This window comes from Gouania willdenowi, chromosome 4 (genome assembly GCF_900634775.1).
Source record: "Gouania willdenowi chromosome 4, fGouWil2.1, whole genome shotgun sequence".
Taxonomy (NCBI): Eukaryota; Metazoa; Chordata; class Actinopteri; order Blenniiformes; family Gobiesocidae; genus Gouania; species Gouania willdenowi.
The window spans coordinates 25,912,372-25,934,665 of NC_041047.1; the positions used below are offsets into that span (position 1 = coordinate 25,912,372).

General features: G+C 39.1%; 1 protein-coding gene across 7 annotated transcripts in view; it reads right to left on the reverse strand.

Moving 5' to 3' along the window:
- pip5k1ca (phosphatidylinositol-4-phosphate 5-kinase, type I, gamma a) overlaps window positions 1–22,294 on the reverse strand; it is a 73,721-nt gene that overhangs the window by 28,215 nt on the left and 23,212 nt on the right. For all 7 annotated transcript variants that reach the window (XR_003673981.1, XR_003673980.1, XM_028445519.1 and 4 more), the window contains exons 2-10: window positions 19,349–19,377; window positions 18,282–18,368; window positions 16,229–16,359; window positions 16,025–16,142; window positions 13,976–14,128; window positions 8,726–9,025; window positions 3,565–3,773; window positions 1,504–1,587; window positions 1,299–1,347 (exon numbers count right to left, since the gene is read on the reverse strand). Coding sequence is in view for 5 of the 7 variants with exons in the window: in XM_028445519.1 (XP_028301320.1) it covers window positions 1,299–1,347; window positions 1,504–1,587; window positions 3,565–3,773; window positions 8,726–9,025; window positions 13,976–14,128; window positions 16,025–16,142; window positions 16,229–16,359; window positions 18,282–18,368; window positions 19,349–19,377 (1,160 nt within the window). In the remaining 2 variants the exon portion in view is untranslated. The remainder of the gene's footprint in view (window positions 1–1,298; window positions 1,348–1,503; window positions 1,588–3,564; window positions 3,774–8,725; window positions 9,026–13,975; window positions 14,129–16,024; window positions 16,143–16,228; window positions 16,360–18,281; window positions 18,369–19,348; window positions 19,378–22,294) is intronic.

Consider the following 22,294-nt stretch of genomic DNA (forward strand, 5'->3'; position numbering starts at 1 on the left):
TAATTGTAAAATGTAATTGACCACAACCCTGGTACAGGACCACAATTGGGAGTTGTTGGCTGAACAATGGCTGATATTAGTTTTTCCTGATCGTGCGATTTGATAAAACATCTAAAACAATGTTGTCTAATTTGTCAAAATCAGACTTATTTAGAGGAACAAGATTAAGATAAAGCTTGAGTTAAACAAAACATTAGGGACCGAAACCAGTGTGCACTGGACAAAAAAAGCATCGTGATCACGACAAACTGAGACTGTGATGAGACACGACACGAGTGAACGAACACATGCACATGCACACAAATAGTAATAAAGATTGTTGACATAAAGACTATAGGGGTGTGAAAAAAAATCGATTTCAAGATATATCGCGATTTTTTTGGTGCCAATATTAAATCGATTTTTTAAATTTTTTATAATTAATCAATATTTTTGTGTATTTGTGCAATATTTCAGGGATTACAACGCTTTCATTGTGTTGCAATGGTTACTTGATGCACTTGATTTTATGATGGCAGTGTACTGTGTAATACCTGCAATATTTACGAATGCACGGACATTTTATTTTCATATAATCTGTTCAGATCAGTGTTTAAACTGATACAATTGGATATTTTTTTTTCTTCTTATTTTTGTGCATTATCAGAAACTCATGGTAATTTATCCTTAATGTTCTCACTTACAGTTGTTACAATGCCCTCATTATGACTTCTACACAGTAGTTTCAGTGAACACTGTGTAACACTGCATTTTCTTTTTTTCAGTGAAAATGTGCAAAAACACTAATAATAAATAATAAATAGGATGTTTTGAAGCAAATAGTTTTGACTTAATTTGTCCTCTGAATGATCAATATCTTCTGATGAACATATACAGCGACTTGATTTTTCATCTCTACGATTCATTTTGATGATAACTGGGTAGAATATCGTATCGTGACCCAAGTATTCTTGATACGTATCGTATTGCAACATCCTTGCCTATACTCACCCCTAATAAAGACAAACCAAAATACAAACAAGAAAATGTGTCATTTAAAACTACTTTGTAGATTTAAATACACATTTGTTCACTGGTTTGCCATTCACGTTACTGTAATCATATCCTTAAAATAAAACATGATTAAACAGTGGTTGAAATGTTGCCTGAGTGTCAGACTGACACAGTGTGGGGTAAGTGACAGTAGACAGGTAAGCTATAGAGGTGTGAAGAATCAGGTGAGAAAAGACAGACATTTTCTTTGTTCAAACTAACATGGTGACTGGAGTGTGATGGTCAGAGAGATTCAGAAAACTCACCCCATCATGGACCAAAGCCTTCCACGTGTGCTCCAGTTTCTTGATTAGCCTGCAGGGATGTAAACACAGAGCTCAGGTTGAGTGATGTGGGACACATCTGATGGATTGGGGCTCGAGCTAAAAAGGCAACATGAATCACTGCACATCTATTCTGTGTTAAATCTTAAACTACAACTTTTCAGGCCAACAAAACCCAGTGTCTCACCTGTAGGATTGCAGGATGTCGATGATCCCGATGAAAAGAAGAAGCCTTTCTCCTCTGCCGTTCACAGCTGGGATGCCTCCCATCCTAAAGAGAGAAGTCAACGTGCAGTCGTGAAGTATGAACACTGAGACACGGGTAAAAAGCACATTTATCCTCAGGTAACCTCCACTGCTTGAATTAACTGTGGGGAAAAATTGTAGTGGGAAACCATATGTGTTTAATTAGAAAGTGTAATGCCTCTAAACCAGGGGTTTCACAATCATTTTAGTTCAGGGGCCAAATATGGATCAGTTTGTGCTTAAATGGGCCACAGATTTTAAGTAGGAAAAAGTGCCATTTAAACATTAATGTGCCCTGGTGTGCACTTCCATGCATAAATGATATATACATGATAAAGTATGTGAGTGTAGTATCAGTCCCTGCAAGGTCTTTGCTTAAATTTACCTGATTTTGGGAATTTGGGGACATTTTGTGTTGTAATTTGAGGAACATTTGCCAAATTTTGTAAAAAATTGAGAGTTCTTTCAGCAATTTGAGATTAAAAATGACTGCCGTCAAGTGATTTAAGAACTGGAAAACTGAGCTCCGCAAATATTTTGGATTTTATTTACATTTTTGTATTTGGAGGGGCTTAGATATCTACAACTGAATTAGTTGGTGATTTAGAAAATGTTTCATGTTTTTTCTTTCATTTCTACTTTCTTGAGCGGGCCGAATATGATGCTCTAAAGGGCTTGATTTGGACCCTGGGCCTTGAGTTTGACACATGTGCTCAAGACTCTTCATTTACACATCTAGACACAAAACCTGCATTATAAATGAATGACTAGAAACTAAAGCTCTAAGAGTCCATCATCAGGAATAACAATGGTGTTATAATAGTGTTATAAATATAAAGGGTTTTCATATGAATAAAGAGTTTACCTTGACTTACAGCATTGAGGGTAGGTGTGCACGCTCACCTTAGTGTGTGTTTGCGCGGGTCTGTGTGTACCTGAGTGCAGACATAAGCAACTGGCTGCAAGGGGACCACATGTGGCCCCCGATCTAATTATGTGCAACCACCCATAACAAATCCCCCTAAAGGTGTAATTCAAGAAGTTAGAAGACTCCAAAAACGACAACAACATGGCAATGAAAGTACACAAAAGAGATGCTTTTTTGGACAAAAGAAAACTACGAAAATACCCAGAACAAGAACATATATACAAAATGACAGAAAAATACAGAAAGTGAATCCAAAAACAAACAAATTGAGAACAGAATTTCAGAAAATGAAAGTTAAATACACAATATAATAATAAGGACGGACAAAATAATAACAAAAACAAACACGATAACTCAAAAAGACAACAAAAATTTCTAAAATGATAGGAAAATACACAAAATGACTCAAAAACACACAAAAAAGCAACAAACAGAGGAAAAACCTGTTCTTTCCTGGTCATTATTGTTATGTAAGAAAGTATCCCCCACTGGGATTGTTAAACTATATCTGATTATGATTCTAAATGCTGACAGTAATAGAAGTTGCACTGCAGCATTGTTTGCTTTGGTGTTGCTGAGATTTGTCAGCTTTGAAATTGTATTAAGTTAAACAAATTAGCCACACCCACTAATCCAAAAATAAAAATGTGTGGATAAAATTAATAAAGAAAAACAGAGGTCAACCTTTAGAAAGGTAACTGTAAAAAAAAAAACTGGTTGTAACAAATGTGTAACTATGAATGCATGTTTCCATCCTTTTGGTATTCGTATTTTGGTCATTATCATAGGTTTTAAAATAAATAAAAGTGTAGTGAGTTTTTTTTTTGTTTGATCTTGAATTTAAAGTTGAATTACAAGGGTTGGATAATAATGGTGTTCTTATATAATTCAAAGGTTAAATATTAACAGGAAATGAAGATTACACAGAAGAGGACATAGATTCTGCTAAAAGTGATGTCATCCTTCCATATCACGCTGCTGTTGTTAACCTATTCTCCTGTTGGCTAGTGGATGGAATAACATTTAAACACTCTCATTACGCACTCCTCTGATCGTCTTTGTGGTTAAACTCACGTGTCATCAGTGTCGATGGTGCCTCCACAGGCGGCGCCGCCCTGGATGGATTCCATGGCGGTGGAGTAGAGGGCTTTCTGCTGGGCCACGGGCCTCTTCTCATCGTTGTCGCCTTGACAACCCTCCATCTGCCTCTCTCTCTCTGATTGGTCGATGTTGTGGACACCAAGCAGCAAGCTGTAGTCCATGATCTTGAAGCTCTCCAGCACCTTACGAGAAGGACACACACAAGTACAAGTAAGTGAAGATGTGTTGTACAAAGGTGACTGGCATTGTTTACCTTCATTCTGATCGAGGCAGAGTAAGAAATAAAAACAGTCTATTGTATGGTACATGGTTCCCTCATGCACTATAAATGTAAACCTGAAGCATTAATTGAATGTGTGCGCTGCTTCCATAGTAAACACCTTGTTAAACCTCTTGCTCGTAACAAAGCTCTAATTTATGGTGAAGGGAATTTCAAACACTCATAAAAGGACTCTTCTTCTCTCCCTCTTTCATCTATCAGGAGAATTCTGCTTCTTGTGTTTCCGTTTCCTTTTGAAAATCATCTGAGATGCATCTCCCTCCATCCCTTTGGGATGCTGCGTTAGTTCACGTGGAGCTTTTGTGTTTCTCTTACTTGAAAGAGACTCAGTTCTCAGTTTCTGCACATCTTATTTTGAATTGCAGTTTTTGTTGAAACAGTTTTCAAGATGCAATTTTCAGCTTTTGTTTGAAGTCAGTTCACTGGCATTAAAAAGGATCAGCGTGATTATTATTTAACAACCATTCTGATTGGTCAAAGCATTGCTGAACAACACCCATGCGTAAGTGCATCAAAGAGTGGAACGAAAAATAACATTACGCATGGCACAGCAGAGACCTGAATAAAAATGGATGTGTTTATTTCATACATAGTTACACACTTGTGGAAAACTTTGGCACAGTTGTGGCAAAGTGGGCTTCCGCTTGAATTTTTTGTACAAAAACGTGTATCCTTAGCCCAATAGTATACAGCTGCAGCCCCGGAGAAGGAGCCCCTGACGAGACACAAGACCCTAGCTGGACGGAAGTGCCCCTGACCTGCAACAAACATTTCCATACATTAGTTCAATTATTTCTGCCTTTGTAGCCTTCCCTACTGAGAATTGGCTTTATGTTTGTTGGACTGTAAATCTCTAGGTTTTTTTTGGCGGACTACAGGTTTCTGTATTTAAAACATGATTTATTGTGACTCAGTATCATATCATTCGAAAATTTCACATAATCTGTTATCGCTAAATGTCCTAATTCAATCTGAAAAAAAAAAATTAGCCATGTAGGTCATGTAGAAGCTTTGAAAAACATTATTTGTGATGATTATGTTCTTTTTGGAGAAAAGAGGCTTGGGGTAGAATAGGTTGACCCGTAACTGCATCGAAAGCTCTCACGAGTCTCAGTTTCTGTACATCTTATTTTGAATTGCAATTTTTGTAAAAAAAAGACAAGATTCAATTTTAAGTTTTTGTTTGAAGACAGTTCACTGGAATTAAAAAGGATTGGAATGATTACTGTGTAACATATTAGGTTTATCATAATGTTTATCATCAGAATCAGAATCAGAATCAACTTTATTGGCCAGGGGTGAATGAATACACACGAGGAATTTCTTTTGGTGACCTGTGCTCTCTCAGGTAGTATAACATTAAATAATAACAATCAACTAGAATAAAGAAAAATAAATAAAATAAAGAAAAATAAATGAAAAAAGAAGTATAAACATAAATATAAGAGTAGTTAGACTAATATGTGCAAACTAAATAAAAATAACAAGATAATAATAATAGTAATAATAATAATAATGAAATAAAATAAGAATACAATAATAATAATAATAAGATAATTGTGCAGTAGTGCATTGATGAGTAGTGCAGTGCATTGATGAGTAGTGCAGTGCATTGATGAGTAGTGCAAATAGGTGAACATTTAAATGAAAAAATTATGTCCATGAACATTCACAGTGACAGGTTGTTCCAGGGTTGATATGTTTAGTTCCAGGTTATTTCACAGTAACAGAAACAGGTCCGACACTCTATGACTGTTTAGAGTTGATCAGAGTGACAGCCTGAGGGAAGAAACTGTTTTTATGGCGGGAAGTTTTGGCGTACAGTGATCTGTAGCGTCTGCCGGAGGGGAGGAGTTTAAACAGATTGTGTGCAGGGTGGGAGGGGTCTGCAGTGATGCTACCTGCCCGTTTCCTGACCCTGGACCGGTATAAGTCTTGGATGGAGGGCAGATCAACACCAATGATCTTTTCTGCAGTCCTGATTATCCTTTGTAGTCTGTGTCTGTCTAGTTTGGTTGTAGATCCAAACCAGACAGTGATGGAGGTGCACAGAACAGACTGAATGATGGAGGTGTAGAACATGATCAGCAGCTCCTGGGGCAGGTTGAACTTCCTCAGCTGTCGCAGAAAGTACATCCTCTGCTGTGCCTTTTTCCTGGTTGTGTCTATGTGGGAGGACCACTTCAGGTCCTGTGAGATTGTGGATCCCAGGAACCTGAAGGAGTCCACGGTAGCCACTTTGCTATTCAGAATGGTAAGGGGGGTGAGTGGGGGGGGATTTCTCCTGAAGTCCACTGTCATCTCCACAGTCTTGAGTGGGTTCAGTTCCAGGTGGTTCTGACTGCACCAGAGAGCCAGCTGTTCCACCTCCCGTCTGAAGGCAGACTCGTCCTCATCCCTGATGAGACCGATGATGGTGGTGTCGTCTGCAAACTTCAGGAGTTTCACAGAGGGGTCCCCTGAGGTGCAGTCATTGGTGTAGAGGGAGAATAGCAGTGGGGAGAGAACACACCCCTGAGGGGCGCCAGTGCTGAGTGACCGGGTGCTGGATGTGATGCCTCCCAGCCTTACTTGCTGCTTCCTGTCAGTCAGGAAGTTGGTGATCCACTGACAGGTGGAGGCCGGCACTGTGAGCTGGGTGAGTTTGTGGTGAAGGATGTCCGGGATGATGGTGTTGAACGCAGAGCTGAAATCCACAAACAGGATCCTAGCGTAGGTCCCTGGGGAGTCGAGGTGATGCAGGATGTAGTTCAGTCCCATGTTGACTGCATCCTCGACAGACCTGTTTGCCCGATAGGCAAACTGCAGGGGGTCCAGCAGGGGTCCTGTGATGTCCTTCAGGTGGCTCAGTAACAGCCTCTCAAAGGACTTCATGACTACAAACGTCAGGGCAATGGGTCGATAGTCATTAAGTCCTGTGATGGCAGGTTTCTTTGGGACTGGGATGATGCTGGAGCTTTTGAAGCAGGATGGTACTTCACACAGCTCCAGTGATGTATTGAAGATCCGTGTGAAGATGGGGGCCAGCTGCTCAGCACAGGCTTTCAGGCAGGAGGGAGATACTCCGTCTGGTCCTGGAGCCTTTTTGATCTTTTGTCTCTTGAATAGCTGGCACACATCTCTTTCATTGATCTTCAGGGTAGGTGGGGGGTCAGAGGGTGAGGTAGGGGGGGAAGTGGGGGGAGCAGGAAGGGCAGAGTCCAGGTGATGGGCTGATGCTAATGAGCTGGGGGGAGGGTGAGAAAACCTGCAGTAAAAGCTGTTCAGGTCTTCAGCCAGTCTTTTGTTACCTGCAGGGTGGGGGGAGGGTTTCCTGTAGTTGGTAACCTCACGCAGGCCTTTCCACACTTCTGAAGGGACTTTGTTTGAGAAGCTTTGTTTTAGCTTCTCAGTGTAGCACCTCTTGGCTACTTTGATCTCCCTAGATAGAGTGTACTTGGCCTGCCTGAACAGGTCCCTGTCCCCACTCCTGTAGGCTTCCTCCTTAGCCTGACGCAGCATCCTGAGTTGAGGTGTGAACCAGGGTTTGTTGTTGTTGTATGTGCAGAAAGTCTTGGTCTGCACACACATGTCCTCACAGAAGCTGATGTAAGATGTCACAGTGTCAGTCAGTTCATCTAGGTTGTCTGATGCAGCTTCAAAAACACTCCAATCAGTGCAGTCAAAGCAGTCCTGTAACTCCTGCTTTGACTCCTCTGTCCATTTCTTTACAGTCCTTACTACAGGTTTAGCAGATTTAAACTTATGCCTGTAGGTGGGGATGAGATGAATCAGACAGTGATCAGAGAGCCCCAAAGCTGCAACAAGAGTGATATGAATCCTTTATTGCAGTGTAGCAGTGGTCCAGTGTGTTAGCACCCCTGGTGGGGCACTTTATATGTTGTCTGTATTTAGGGAGTTCGTGGTTTAGATTTGCTCTGTTAAAATCCCCGAGAATGATAAGCAAAGAGTCTGGATGTTGTTTCTCCACGTCTGCTATCTGGTCAGCCAGGTGCTGTAACGCCTCTGTTACACAAGCCTGAGGTGGGATGTAAACACCGACCATAACAAACGAGGAGAACTCCCGCGGAGAATAAAACGGTTTACAGTTTATGAAAAAACTCTCCAGATTAGGGCTACACGTCTGCTTCAACACTGTGACATCTGTACACCAACCTTGGTTAATGTAAAAGCATATTCCGCCGCCCCTCGTCTTCCCACAGAGCTCTTTTACGCGGTCTGCTCTGAGGAGCTGAAAGTCCGGTAGATGTAGAGAGCTGTCCGGGATGAGTTCACTGAGCCAGGTTTCAGTAAAACACAGGGCGGCGGATCTGCAAAAGTCCGAGTTTCTAGTGTTTAGGAGCAGCAGTTCATCCATTTTATTTGCCAGAGAGCGGACATTTGCCAGGTGAATGGATGGGAGCGCAGTGCGTAATCCTCGCTGCCTCAGTTTTACGAGCGCGCCTGCTCGTTTACCCCGTCTGCGTCTGCGGCGTCTCCTACAAATTCCATAGAGAGCTGCTGCTCCTCCAGTGAGAATCTCCGCATAACTTTCTGGTTCAATGAGAACCGGTGAAAAAAGATCAGCAGAGGACTGTCCAACTTGTAATAGTTCTTCTCTGGTGAAAGAGACCAGAGAAGGGGAGTGATAAACTACAAAAATAAAGAAAAACACAACAACTACGAGAGAGCGCAGTACCGAGGCAACCATCCGCGGCGCCATCTTGGTCATGAACGCCTCCATAGTTTTAAGATATGAATCATTTTTTTTTAGTATTCTCTCTTATTTTGAAGTGTTCATACTGCTCATTTGAATCCTAAACATCTCAAATCATCCTCAATTCAACAATAAAAAAACAGGCTTTAGCTTCTCACCAGGCAGTCTCTCTGTAGAGTCTTGACCAAAGCGTTATAGGTGTCCTGGTCCAGCATGAGTCCGTCCTGAATGTCCTGCATGAAGTCCAGGTCTTTGAAGGTGGGCCGGGCTTTCTCCCGCTCCTTCTTGGACGCTCGCCTCTTGTATGTGGAGCCCTTCAGGTCAAATTTAAGGTGCATCCGAACCACGCGGGGCAGGACGTTGTTCATCACCACCACTCGAATATTCTTCCCGCCTGACTGCACGCAGTACAGGCCGAAGAACTTGGGCAGCAATGTGCGAGGGTTCTGGTTCAGGTTCTGGAGAAGAAACAACACAGAAATTGATAAAGATGAGATCCAGAGATCCACGGTTTGGGTGATATGTGACAAAATCAAGGTAAACATTGAAAAAATTAGATTCCTACAATAATGTGTTTAAATTCAGGCAACAACATTTTATTTACTGTGAGAAATTAAAAATGCACGAGCCACAGCATAGGTGCTACCAATCAGTTAACAAACGAACATGAAACAATTGTCAGTCTGCACACAGTCTTTGGCTATAGTTACACTTTTGCCACCTGATAGCTCAAGGATGCATTACATAACAGAGAGCGTGAGAAGAAAGGAATCATGGCTATTGTCACCGTGCTGTGATGTACTGAAAGAGACAATTATTGTGCCTTAAATATATATATATATTTTTAATTCTTTATTTTTCTGTATTTTTGTTTGAACAATTGCACAAAGTTTACAATGCGTCGCATACAACATCATTTGACAGATAAAATAATAAAGTAAATAGATGCATTGGGTCTTTACAAGTCCTCTGTCTATAAACAAAACTCAGAGATTAATAAAATAAATAAATAAAATATTAAAAAAAAACCTGGAAAACAAAGAATAAATGTTTCTTCCTAAGAGGTTCAAATCATTATATTTTCCATGTAGGTTTCAAAAATTTAAATAATTACATTTGTTCTATATATCAATATACATACCCACATACAACACATAAAAAGTCAAATTTGCCACAGTTATACTCAACAAATTAAACTTCATTTACTTAACCGGAGTATCTTTTTTCTTTTTGGCCATTAAAACCTTTCATTTTCCTACTAAAAAGTTCAAAATTATACAGTTCTTACCTTATCACAATAACAGTAACTAAACACAAAAAAAAAGAAGAGGTGCCTCAAATATTTCTTTCTCAACCAATCCATTTGTCTAAAAGTGCATTTGATAATTGTTGTATTAAATTTAAATAGCATTACATTTTGCATTTTTAAAATCAAACATCACTTTAATATATTTTTTCTTCATCCTACTCCTGTTCTTTTTTTCATGGAATGTATTATTGTTGTGTTTGCTGGATTGTTGTACCAATTTATGTTGCATTACCATGAAAAAAGAATAAATAAAATGAAATGAAAAATGAAAAATTATCAGTGCGTTATATTTGATTGTGTACCTATGGTTTAAATGGGGCTCTGTAACGTGCGTATGCTGGATGTTTAGGTGGAAAACCTGCTCTGACCTTGGGACCTAAGCCAGCACATTAGAGAAATGAGAGCGGGGCGAGAAAGAAAGAGGGTGCTGATGCGTAACATTGGTAACGCAAAGAGGAAGACACAAGAAAGGAGAGAAGGGGATGAATACAAAAGCAGCGTTTAAAAAAGCTCAGCGCTCGGGATGACCTTCAGATGAGGAAGCAGGAAAGGAAGAGAGAGAGAGATAGAGAGAGAGAGGGAACGCAGTGGGAAAGATCATCCTCTCCCCTCAGTCACACGCGACCCTTCTGTCCATGTTAGGATGGCAGAGCGGTGACGAGCCAACAGCACAAACACGTGATGGAGACGATGGAAAGATGGAAATGGAAAGTAATTCACGCAGATTCCTCACAGCAGAGAAACTGATAAGACATTAAAACGTGAGATGAGGCACACGAGAGGAGTTACACCATTGTGATCTGAGGCCAGACTCATCCAGCCAACAGGCATCAGACAGTCAGCTGCAGGAAACACATGGAGCTCCACCAACCACTGCCTCCACACTGTCTATTAAGGCCTTCATGCAAACCAAGATGAGCTTATCAAATTAGAATGACATTTGCAATTTTATTTCCTATTTCGTGGTTCGTAAGAACAAACTTGTTTTTAAAAAAAAAATTTTGTTCTTTATTTATGAAAGGTTCAAGGTAGGGCGGGGCAATATGAACTAAAATTAATATCTCAATAGTTTTTTTTCTCAAAAATGGTGATATACAATATAAATCTCAATATATTTTTAACTCAATAAAGTCTTACCATAAAAATAATTCTGGCACATTGATTAACAAACTGCTGCATAATATGTGTCACTTTTGGCTTTTTCTCCTATAAAGGACAGCATGTGTGAGTGAGTTCTATAGTGTGACTCGTTTAGGGGAAGGTCTGGGTTAGGACGCATTTTCACGCTGTTTTGAGAAGTAACGAAAGCAGAGACTTCTATTAAAATCAGTATTTTAATAGAAGAAATAAGCTACAAATTAAATATATATATAGTTATAGACCATATTGTAGTTTTCTATCACGCCAAAACAGAAATCCTGATAGGAGTGTGTACACATGTAATATACAAATCAGGGTTGGGGTCAATAACATTATTCAGTTACAATTACGTTTTCAATTGCCCGTGTTCAATTACAATTCAATTACGATTGCAGTGACCAGCATTTTTTCCATTTACAATTAAATTGCAATTATTTTTGATTCTCAGAAAGTCAATTACAACTCAATTACTCAATTACAATTATTCACAATTACTGAGCCTGTGTTAGCTTTCTGTTAGCATCTCTCATGATAACGGGTCCTAAATCAGCTGTAAAATACACTAAAAACAAATATATATCATCTAATTTCTTTCCTATCTATTGATTACCTTGTTAGGCTTCCTGATCAATGAAAATATAGGTTTGAACATTTTTGGTGTGGGTGTCTGTGCCTTTTTTGTGTCGGTATACCAGTTAATTTAATTTTTTTGTAAATTTTTTGTAAATGGTAAAATGTGGTAAAGCTTGATATGAAACATATTTTAATAAAACTACTTATGTATAGAACTGTACGTTGAACTGTAATAATGTTCCCCTGTTTTGCGCTAAATCATAACTGACAATATTTATAGAATTTTCATGGCAATTACAATTACAAAGTCAATTGTCTGAATTAATTAATTGTAATTAATGATCAATAACACAATTATAATTATTACATATTTTATATCTTGATAAGCGCATTGAGACTTTGTTGTAATTGTTGTGCTATACAAATAAAGTTGAATTGAACTGAATTATAACTGACCAAACAGATATAGAGACAATTCAACATGTCTTTAGGAGTGTCCTGATCTAATATTGATATCAGCGTGAAAACAAATGTCGGATTTTATCGGACTGCATCTAAAATCTCCGATATGAGCGCTCCAATAAGTTTTTGTTGTTTTTGTCCCCGCCCTCAGTTGATCCCACCATATAGTGACAGTAAAAAATAACTGAAGTGAACTTGAATTGTTGACTAATGTTCTCTGTTTGAGTAATATCACTTGATCAAACCTGTTCTAACATTCCACACTACAAAATAAGTCATAAAAGTATGTATGATTCGTGTTGATATCGTATCGGATCAATATCGGCATTGGTCAATACTCAAGGCTGCAATATCGGTATCGTATCGGAAGTTAAAAAGTTGTAACGGGACATCCCTACATATCTCACGTCCAATTTGACCACAGCTGGGTAAACCTCTCTGTTTGCAAACGGAGGGAGAATCTGATTTTAAGAACCAACATGTTTTTTTTGTCACTGCGCCGTGGGCTACAAACATATGCTTTGCTTCCATGAAGTCATTACACCTGCAGAGGCTTTAGAACACAAGCAAAGGGATTGAAAAGTTCACAACAAATGTGCGGAGCTCCAAACGTTCCTAAACGATTCAATGAATTCCTGCAGAATTCGCTCGTGGCCGTCGGTGCATGAATAAACACATGGCTGGAGCCCGTGGACCTGAGAGGCAGTGAGATGGACATACATGGAGCTGCTGCTGGTTGGCTTTGTTCAAACAAGCCCAGCAGACTGTGAGAGGTGGGGAGGTGGTGGGGAGGCGGAAGTCACGCACTGCTAGGCTCAAGTTCAGAACACCCAGATACTGAGGCACAGTGGATCCAGCTCTTATGAAAGCACATCATGGCTTAAAGGTTGCAGGCACAGGAGATGAGGGATGTTATGGCTGCTTTACACTTGGGAGGATATAATGCTTAGATAAGACTATCCAGGTATATAGCACTCTTAGATTTAAGGATCAACCTGGCAGCATGAAAACAGCTTCAATACCAAGCAATTGCCCACACATGAGATGCTACACCAAGCCTCAAAGTAAATGTCACGACTCAGTAACAGGAAGGAAAAAAATAAATAAAATAAACCCTAACAGCCCAGTAGCTAAAGTGCAGCAGCTTCTTTGAACTGTGACATAATACTGTGACATGGAGCTTTGCCATCGCTCTCTATAGAGCTCATTTTCTATCAGATTATTCACATTTTAGTTACAATGTCAAAGTGTTTCTTACAGTACCGGAGGGGTAAAGACTTGATAAATCCTACTTAAGTGGAAATACTGTTACTTGATTGAAATTGTACAAGTACAAGTAAGTCATACATAAAATACTCAAGTACAAGTAAAAAGTAGCTCAATTAAATAGTACGTATAAGTTGCTAACTATACGTTTATTTTTGGTAATAAATCTTGCCACTGTTCCCTTGTATACAGTAAACATCTCATGTATAAACCTAAAAAGGAAGAGACCAAATCTTATCTTAAGGTTTTTCCAAATGCAAAATAATATTTTAATAAAATAACACCAATGAATTCAATTCAAAATAAAAAAAAAAAGTGTGTCAGGTTCTAAGTATAGCTATATTTATGAACTCTAAAACTGAGAAAATAACCTCCATCCAATGCTGTGCATTAAGTTTAATCCAATTGGTCGTCTATGATGTGATGCATTTGATTGTTGTCTGGTCATTTCGTATTTTGTAGTTTCACAATGTCCGATTGATAATAATTTACACAGTAGCAGTTGGGTGTAGAAATGTAACAAATTACTTTACTTCTTTTAAAATGTACTTAAGAACAAGTAAAATGACTGATTTAGAAATATACTCAAAGAAGAACAAGTACCCGTAAAAGCAGCTCAATTACGATAACGTGAGTACTTTCACCGCTGCTCTCTTACCATGTAGTATCCAGGCAGCAGCTTCTGTAAAAACTCAGCCTCTTTGTGCATCACCGTTTTGATGATGAACTCATCGTCCCTTGTTAGATAGAAGACGGAGCCGCTGGCACCAGGGTTGGACAGCTCAATCAGTGGCTCATTACACAGGGAGTACTGCAGGACACACACATGCAGGACACACATGTTTCTCAATTGGTAAACAAGCTTGATGCATCAGAATTGTCTAACACTCTGGGGTTAAAAACAATTGCGGTGTAAACAAACACAGAGGAGAGACCACACAGTGACTAAGGAGAGAGACTAAGTGTTTCCACGTGGCTAAAGCACAGATCCAGAGCAAATACGTGCAGATGGAGTGAGCCCAATTGCATGACTCAGCAGTTTGTGCATGCCCTGTGAGACGAGTTCGAGTCGAGCGGTGAATCACTGCTGCCTCCACCTTCTCTCCACTGATGGAGGACACGAGCTGCAGAGTTCCTTCTTTTTGATCTCTTTCCCTGCATCGTCTATGATGTGACCTCACAAGTGGCTAAGCTCATTCTCCTTCTCTGCAACGGTGTACATTTCAGGACTCCTCAGGTCTCAGAGTGAGGTATCAGGTATCAGGAAAAACCTCTGTCATTTGTCAGACCAAACGGACTCATGTCTCAGCAAAATCTCCGACAGATAACACCGCGTCACCAGTCAAATCAAGGGGCGTCAAAAGGACACGGCCTCAGGCTTCAAAATAAAAATCATCAGACTCAACGGCCTCAGGATGTAAAACACAACATGGCGTTTTATTTTGAAGAAACCAAAAGTACACATGACGATTATTTTTTAAAAGTTAAGATATATCAACGTATTGTCTGATTAATAAATACATATTTAAATAAGACTGATGTATCTTAACCTTAAAAAAATACATAGAAAATAACAGCTTTCAACTCACTCTTGTATTCAAAGCTGCATTTATTGATGACATTATGTGCATTTACGGAAGGGCTGAACGAAATTAGAAAATAATGTAATTGCAATTTTTTTTCCTCAATATTGTGAATGCAATTTAATATGCGATTATTTCGTCAAGGGTCTTTTGTCATGTATTTTTCAATGAACACAAGCAATAAATTAAACTGTTTCATATTAAACAATTTCAGATTTATTTAAACTTTAAATAAATATCAAATATACATTTTAAAGCATAGATCGCAACAAAAAAGCAAACAAATCTGTGGCTTTACCTCTTCAACATATCTAACTAGCTTCACGTTTCATGAAACATGTGGACTGCACTTCTTAAACACTCTCTGAACTTAACAGGACAGTACAAGACAAGACAAGGAAAAAAAAATAAAAATTACAGCCTTTGTGATTAGAAAATCACGTTTTAAGATATTGCGATAATATCCCAAATGCAATTAATCGTTCAGCTCTAATTTCCGATTTCTTCAAAACACAACGTCATTGTCGTGTTTTACAGCCTTTCAGGTTGCTGAGTCTGACGACTTTTATTTTGAAGCCTAAGGCCGTGCCATTTGAGGGCGTTTGGTTTGCTAAGTGATGTCGTTTCATTTGACAGAGGTTTTGCTGAGACATGAGTCCGTTTGGTCTGATAAATGACAGATACATCACTCTGAGACCGGAGGATGTCCTAAAATGTAAACAGCACTCTGGGTTCTTCATGATCATCCGTCTGTTAGTCCACTTTTATTTTCATTACTTTCGCCAAGGAGGTCATGTTTTTGCCGGCGTTTTAGATTTTGTGGGTGATGCGGATCTATATCTTAAATCTGGACCAGTTTTAAAAATAAAAGCATTCCTATCGCATATCGTTGAAGAAATTTTCGAGTTTCATGCGGATCTGGAAAAAAACCACCGCCATGGATAAACAGATCTTTGTAACATTTCGGTGATGATGTAATATGGTGGACTGCCGTGGCGTTTTTAGTTAAGGATGCGTTCTTTTAGGTCATACATTTAGTTGCTCTTTCTTGCTCTTTTGTGGAGTCTAGAATTCTCCCATTTATAAATAAACTGGTTAAGGAACACAACTGTGTGGAATCGTACCAGGTAGTCATCCGGCCTGATACCGAACAGTTCTCTGAAGTAGCGGAAGGCCACGGGAGCGTAGGTTTTAAAACGAAAATCTGGGAAATGATGAGCTGGGGTGAGGTTGCTTCCTTCACTGCAACACAGATCAAAAATCAGTCAATAACAAAAAAAAACACCCTAGTGTCAACAATAACACAAACAAACAGTTTTTCTAGTGACCTGGGGAAAAATATGCTCTCCACCACGTAGAAGTCCTGCATCAACACGTCTCTTTCAGGCTTAGAGCTCAGGTTGCCCACAGTGTAACCGATGCCCAGCTGGATGGCACCTTTCAAGGCAGACGATGTGGTCTGAAAAGAAAAAACAAAACAACAACTGGATTTGTGACTTCTCTGTAGATGAGACATGTACAGAAGAAGATCACGTGTAATAATGCTAATAACACTGTCACTCATTCACTCATTGTTTGACATCGATCAGTCCGATGTCCCAGTTTTTGGAGGATCTGCCCATCTTTGCATATGAAACCGATCTTTTCCGCCAATCTTCTCCACCTCCGCAAAGGTCTTAAAGTCAGCCACCGTTCCCTTCTGCTGTGAGATGACTGACAGGCTCCGCCCACCAGGTCATGTCTGCATGTGCACTTTTGAAAATGTTACACATGCTGCACTTTTTTTTGTGGAATGTTTGACTTTTAGAAGCTTTTGTCCTGTAAGCTGTTACAACTTATTTTTAGATTGATATTTTTACATTTAAATAAATACGAAGCTGCTGCATTTGGACATTTTTTTCTTTTGGCACTACAAGGAAACCTCAAACTCAGGACACTTTATTGGTGGTTCAGATGTTTGTCCTGTAGATTCCTAATTTATCATCTACTTCCAACCTTGTGATTTTCTTTATTTGTAAAACAAAATTACTGCGGTGCACTTTGTTTTTGTAAAGAGCTTAAAACAGTTCTGCCGTGTAACTTGTTGCATTAGTTTTGTTTGTTTTTAAAATGTGAAAAATGAAAGTGATATAATTCAGTATTTTGGACAGCAATGCTCTAAAATTTTCATTTATGTTTGAGATAATTACCTCATGCGTAGTGAGAACAACAACTTTGTATTGTTTCCCAGGTATTGTTTAATACAGGAGTTCTCAACTGGTCTCACCCTGGGACCCACTTTTTTGCCACAGTCATTAAATCGCGACCCACTTTTTTTTTTTTAGAATTTAACCGACCAAATTTAGTTTTTCAAAAATAGCTGTTGAAGGCACACTTATATAATCTTTTTAAAAACATTAATCTATATATTTTCCTGTGAAACATGCATTTCACAGCATGCCTGTCAAAAGAAAAGTTTCTTTCAAAATAAGAGACAAATCCTATTCATTCATTTTTGACCAGCTGTCCGCGACCCACCCAGTACAGGTCTGCGACCAACTTTTGGGTCCCAACCCACAAGTTGAGAATCACTGGTTTAATAGGTATGTTTTCCACTTTCACTCCACCGATACGATATCAATATTGCCGATCCAATCCGATATCAGCACAAAACATACATACTTTTATGACTTATTTTGTAGTGTGGAATGTTAGAAAAGTCTTGATTAAGTGATGTTACTCAAACAGAGAACATTAGTCAACAACACTAGGTATGAGAAAAACTGACCCATTTATTATTAGCCAATTGGTTACATACATTTTAACCTTCAACATAATATCTACAGTATTCTACAATTGAATAAATATAATATAATATTTATCGGAGATTTTAGATGCAGTCCGATAAAATCCGATATTTGTTTTCTGGTTGATATTGGACCAATATCCAATATCAATATTGGATCAGGACACGCCTGTTGTTTAATATTTTACAGTCAAATATATAAAAGATTGGAACATTCAAGACATATGCCGTCAGTGATACTAGAATTTAAAAAATGGGATGTGCCATAATCGGAATCGACAGGTTAGGCTTTTAAAAAATCGATGATCGGCCAAAAAATCGGTGCACCACCAGCGCTGACACTCAAAACCTGAAAAAATCCCGAAAAGGAAAACCAACTTCATGATTAGCAGATTCCGTCAAGAAAACTTTCATTTCAATAACAAATCCAGCAAATACCTTGCAAACCAAATTAAACGTAATAAGGACAAATCTACCAACTCCACCATTAAGAAGTCAGCATGGAAGCCAACAAATTCATATGATGAAATAAATGAAATACTTAAAGAACTAAATGACAAACTGTACTTTTAAGATAATGATCCTTGTAATTGTACCTTCTTGTAAGTAGTTTCCCCTGATGCATCCACTCCTCTGTGACCAATTTTCTTTCCCAGACCAGGCTGGCCTGAGGATGAGGGCATCTGACCAGAAGGAAGAAGAACAAATATTTATCACTCATGCACGAGTCTTTGCACTTCACGTCAATTAACCAGAGATTCTAAAATGAGCAAGGAATGACTACACAAAGTAGCAAATACACTTATGATTTCAAATCTTTAATATTTCTATATTAAGCCTAATTATACATCAGGTTTGAAAGCCAAACAGGGTCTGATCTACAGGGCAGAGTAGAATGTGAAGAATCCAGATGTTTGGAGTAAGATAAGCATACTGGCACTCATTTATCAACCTTTGCGTGAAAACAAGTGCAAATCTGAGTGAACATTGTGTCGTACGACAGGACCCACGTGAAATTTATGAAACATTTGTATCTGACCAATCCCAGGTGATCAGGTGTTGATAAATGCGGCGGATGAATTTGATCGTCATTAACATGATGCTACGCCCTTAAATATTCCAGGTTTGAAGGCACCGCCCGCTCTAGTCAAACAAACATTGGCAAGGAAATAAACGTTTCCGAGGTGAAAATAATCATCCTCACAGCTGAGGTGAAAAAAAAAACAAAGATGTGCTTTTCGGTCGTGTGGAAACTGGAATTTAAGGAGATCATTTTAAACTCTCTGTGGAAGAGAATAACGGAGGCAGTGAACAGAGTTTCTGTATTGGAGCAGACTCGAGCTGAGGTTTGATTCGAATTCTCAAGAACTAACTTAACCAATGCCTAATGATGGCTTAAATAAAAATGTCACTCATCCACAGCCTAAAAGCTTAAATCCCTGCTTTTTGATCAAGACTATTCTTTACATTTTAAACAAATGAGGGCAAATACAGGAAATATTGTTCAACGCCAGCACTTTAAAATAGGATGCATGGTCTGATTATTCATGAAAATTTTTTTCCAGGATTAATTAATTGCCCGACATAATAACTGACCAAGGTCCTGGTGCTATTAATGTAGATGATTAACAACAGAGAATGACGGGGGCAGATTTGGGCTCACCTCTGTGATGCAAGCTTTTTTAGCAGCATCTGAAACAGAAGAGGAGAGGAGACAGTGTTAACAGAGATGAATCCCACAGGGTGGACGCAGCAGTCTCACATTATGTAATAATAACAGTGTCAAACACAAGCAGGAGCCTGTCAGCCACAGCGGCTCCAGGAAACAGGAGCTCCAGCACCAGGGGACCAGAGACCTTTTAAAAGCATCACGTTGATTGAGGATGAAATACATCTTATAAGAAGCTCGCAGCAACTCACACAGACTTAATAATCACATAAATGGAAGATTTCCCCACAAGTTAGTTTAATATCTGACAATCTTTATCTCCTCAAGACACAAATTAGTATCCCCCAAAATGTTGATCAAGTACAGAGTGAAAATGTAAGAAAATATCTCAAACGTTTTCCTACGCAGCATGTTTCACGGCCTATTCTCTCATGAATTAACCACGGGTCTGTAAACCTTTTAATTGGTCTGACAAAGCTGTTTTATAGCTTGATATGATTGTTTGTGCAGTCCATCCAAGGACAACATCTGCTATGTGACGCTTCTAAACAAACTCAGGTGGATGAACATAAAAAAGAACTAAACTATAACAGATACAGCCATTAAAACATAGGTGTAGGTGAGAGAATATTCTAAAGTGTTTTCACACGGTCACACTTTATTTGAAGCTTTATACATACGGCTGACATTACGCTGTCATTAGCATAAATAAGGTGTCATAAAGGCTGTCATTAAGTGTCATTCGCCAAATGATGACACCTTTGGAGCTATGTTGGCATTTTTTGGGTTTTTTTTACTCTAACCCCAATAGTCTTGCGCTATAGTTTTGGCATTAGCAACGTCGAGTACTGCGCCTGTGTAAAGCAGGAATAAATTAGTGTTAGGAGTTTGTCCCAACACAGAAACATGTGTCATTAAACACATGATGAATAAAATTGCTAAGTATATAAAAATAGGTCTCAAAATCATGGAAAAACAGCCATGAAATGCTGGGGGCGTCGCCTCCGTGTACTGTGTCTATGGGAGAGAGCAGTGTGAAAGCTGCTCCAGCGTCAACAGTGCTTCATTGGTTTTCCAAAAGTGCTCGGATAGGGCCAAACGAGGTGTCAGCGGAAAGGTCTGCTCCGCCCGAGTCCGAATATGTGCATCTCTCCCAGACTGCAGTCAGAACTGCGTCCGCTCGAGGTGAAACACACAATCGCGGTGCAAAAAAGTGCTCATTTCATGGAAAATGTGGCACTAGCGGATGTGTTTTATAACCCTGAGTCTGAATATGTGGTTTGTTTTTGTCTAGGCGCCAAATTGCGACCCCTGGAGACCGCAGAAGTTTGGTGTGATTCAGCAGCAGGGTTGGGTTTATGCTAATGATGGCTAAGTTATGTAACGCGCCTATGATTTCTGACCCGCCCATTAAATCCTGAACAGGAAAATTTGAAACACAGTTTGTGAAGCCAAGCTCCACAATTAAACTATAAATAGTTGAATGGTTTTGTATATGTTTTAAGGAATACATTTATGACCTATTTAATGTGTTTAGAAGAAAATGTCAGAATTTTCTTTACACGGTCTTTAAGTCAGAAGTTTGAAATCATCTTATTAATATGCAAGTGAAATTTGTAAGATCAATGATCAACCAATACAGAATCGAAATCGAATCGTGATTAATTGATCCAAAGCCTTATTATTAATTGGAATCGAATCAATTTAGGAAATCCACTATGATACCCAGCTCTACCCATGACTCGGTTCAGGTTATTTAAAGTGTCAGAGAATTCATTATTAGGTGATTGAAAGTAACAAAGAATATGAACCAATGAGCACCTTTTGCTCTTCCAAACATGATTCTAACTGAACCCTCTCCAGCCAGGTGAAAATGAAGGATGTAAGGTTTAAAAGCACTTTGCTGTCTAGACTATTTCATGACTTCCTACTCTAAGCAGCCCTTTGTGACTCAGTGTGTCCCTCGCACCGGCGGAGACACTGACAGCTAACCATGTGTGTGAGCTGAGTGAGACGGCAGCCTCACTGCTTCACTCTGTGTTGAAGCCAAGTTGATAGCTGTGTTTGTCCGCCAGCCTCTCGTGGAGGCCCATGTGACTGAGCTGCAGAGGAGCTCATTTACTGCCCCTCCCCCTGCATTGCTCCTCCATCTCTATCTATTCGCCTTTGGATGAGCAGGGAATAAGTGTGGGTTGAGACCTTCCTGCATGCTGAAACAATCACAACAGTATAATTTAAGGTGACAAGGAATGTTTGGAATGCAAAATGTAGGGATGCAGACATGGAGTAGAAGGTCCTCTGCTTTCAACCAAAACTTATTATTACTTGTGGGTGTAATAGTGTGCACATGCATGCATTTGGCTTGTTTAGATTGATACTTTCACCTTACTTTTTCATCACTAGGAGCCGTTTCTCCCTCTATTTCAATGAACATTTTTAAATCCAGGTTAAAGGCACTTTTTTTCTCAACTGCGTATGATTGAGAGGGAGATTTTTAATCATGTGACTGTTGATTTCACATTTTTACTGCTGATTTTAAATGTTTTTACTGCTGATTTATAAGCAGTTGAATGTTTTCTGTTGCATGTTTTGATCATTGAGCACATTAAATTACCTTGTGTATGAAATGTGCTATACAAATAAATATGCCTTGCCTTGCCAATTCACTAGAGCACTTGTGTCAAACTTAAGGCACGGGGGCCAAATCTGGCCCTTTAGAGCATCTGATTTTGCCTGCAAAAAAAGCAGTAGAAATGAGAAATGAGAAGTAAATTACTAAATAATTCAGTTGTAGATATCTCAAATTCCCAAATTTAATGAAGTGCCACAATATTTGTAGGGGCTTGCAGTTTTCCCATACCTAAATGCAAATTGTGGAAAGAACTCTTACATTTTTCCATAAAAGTAGCAAATTACACAAAAATTTGTTCGAAAGTCAAT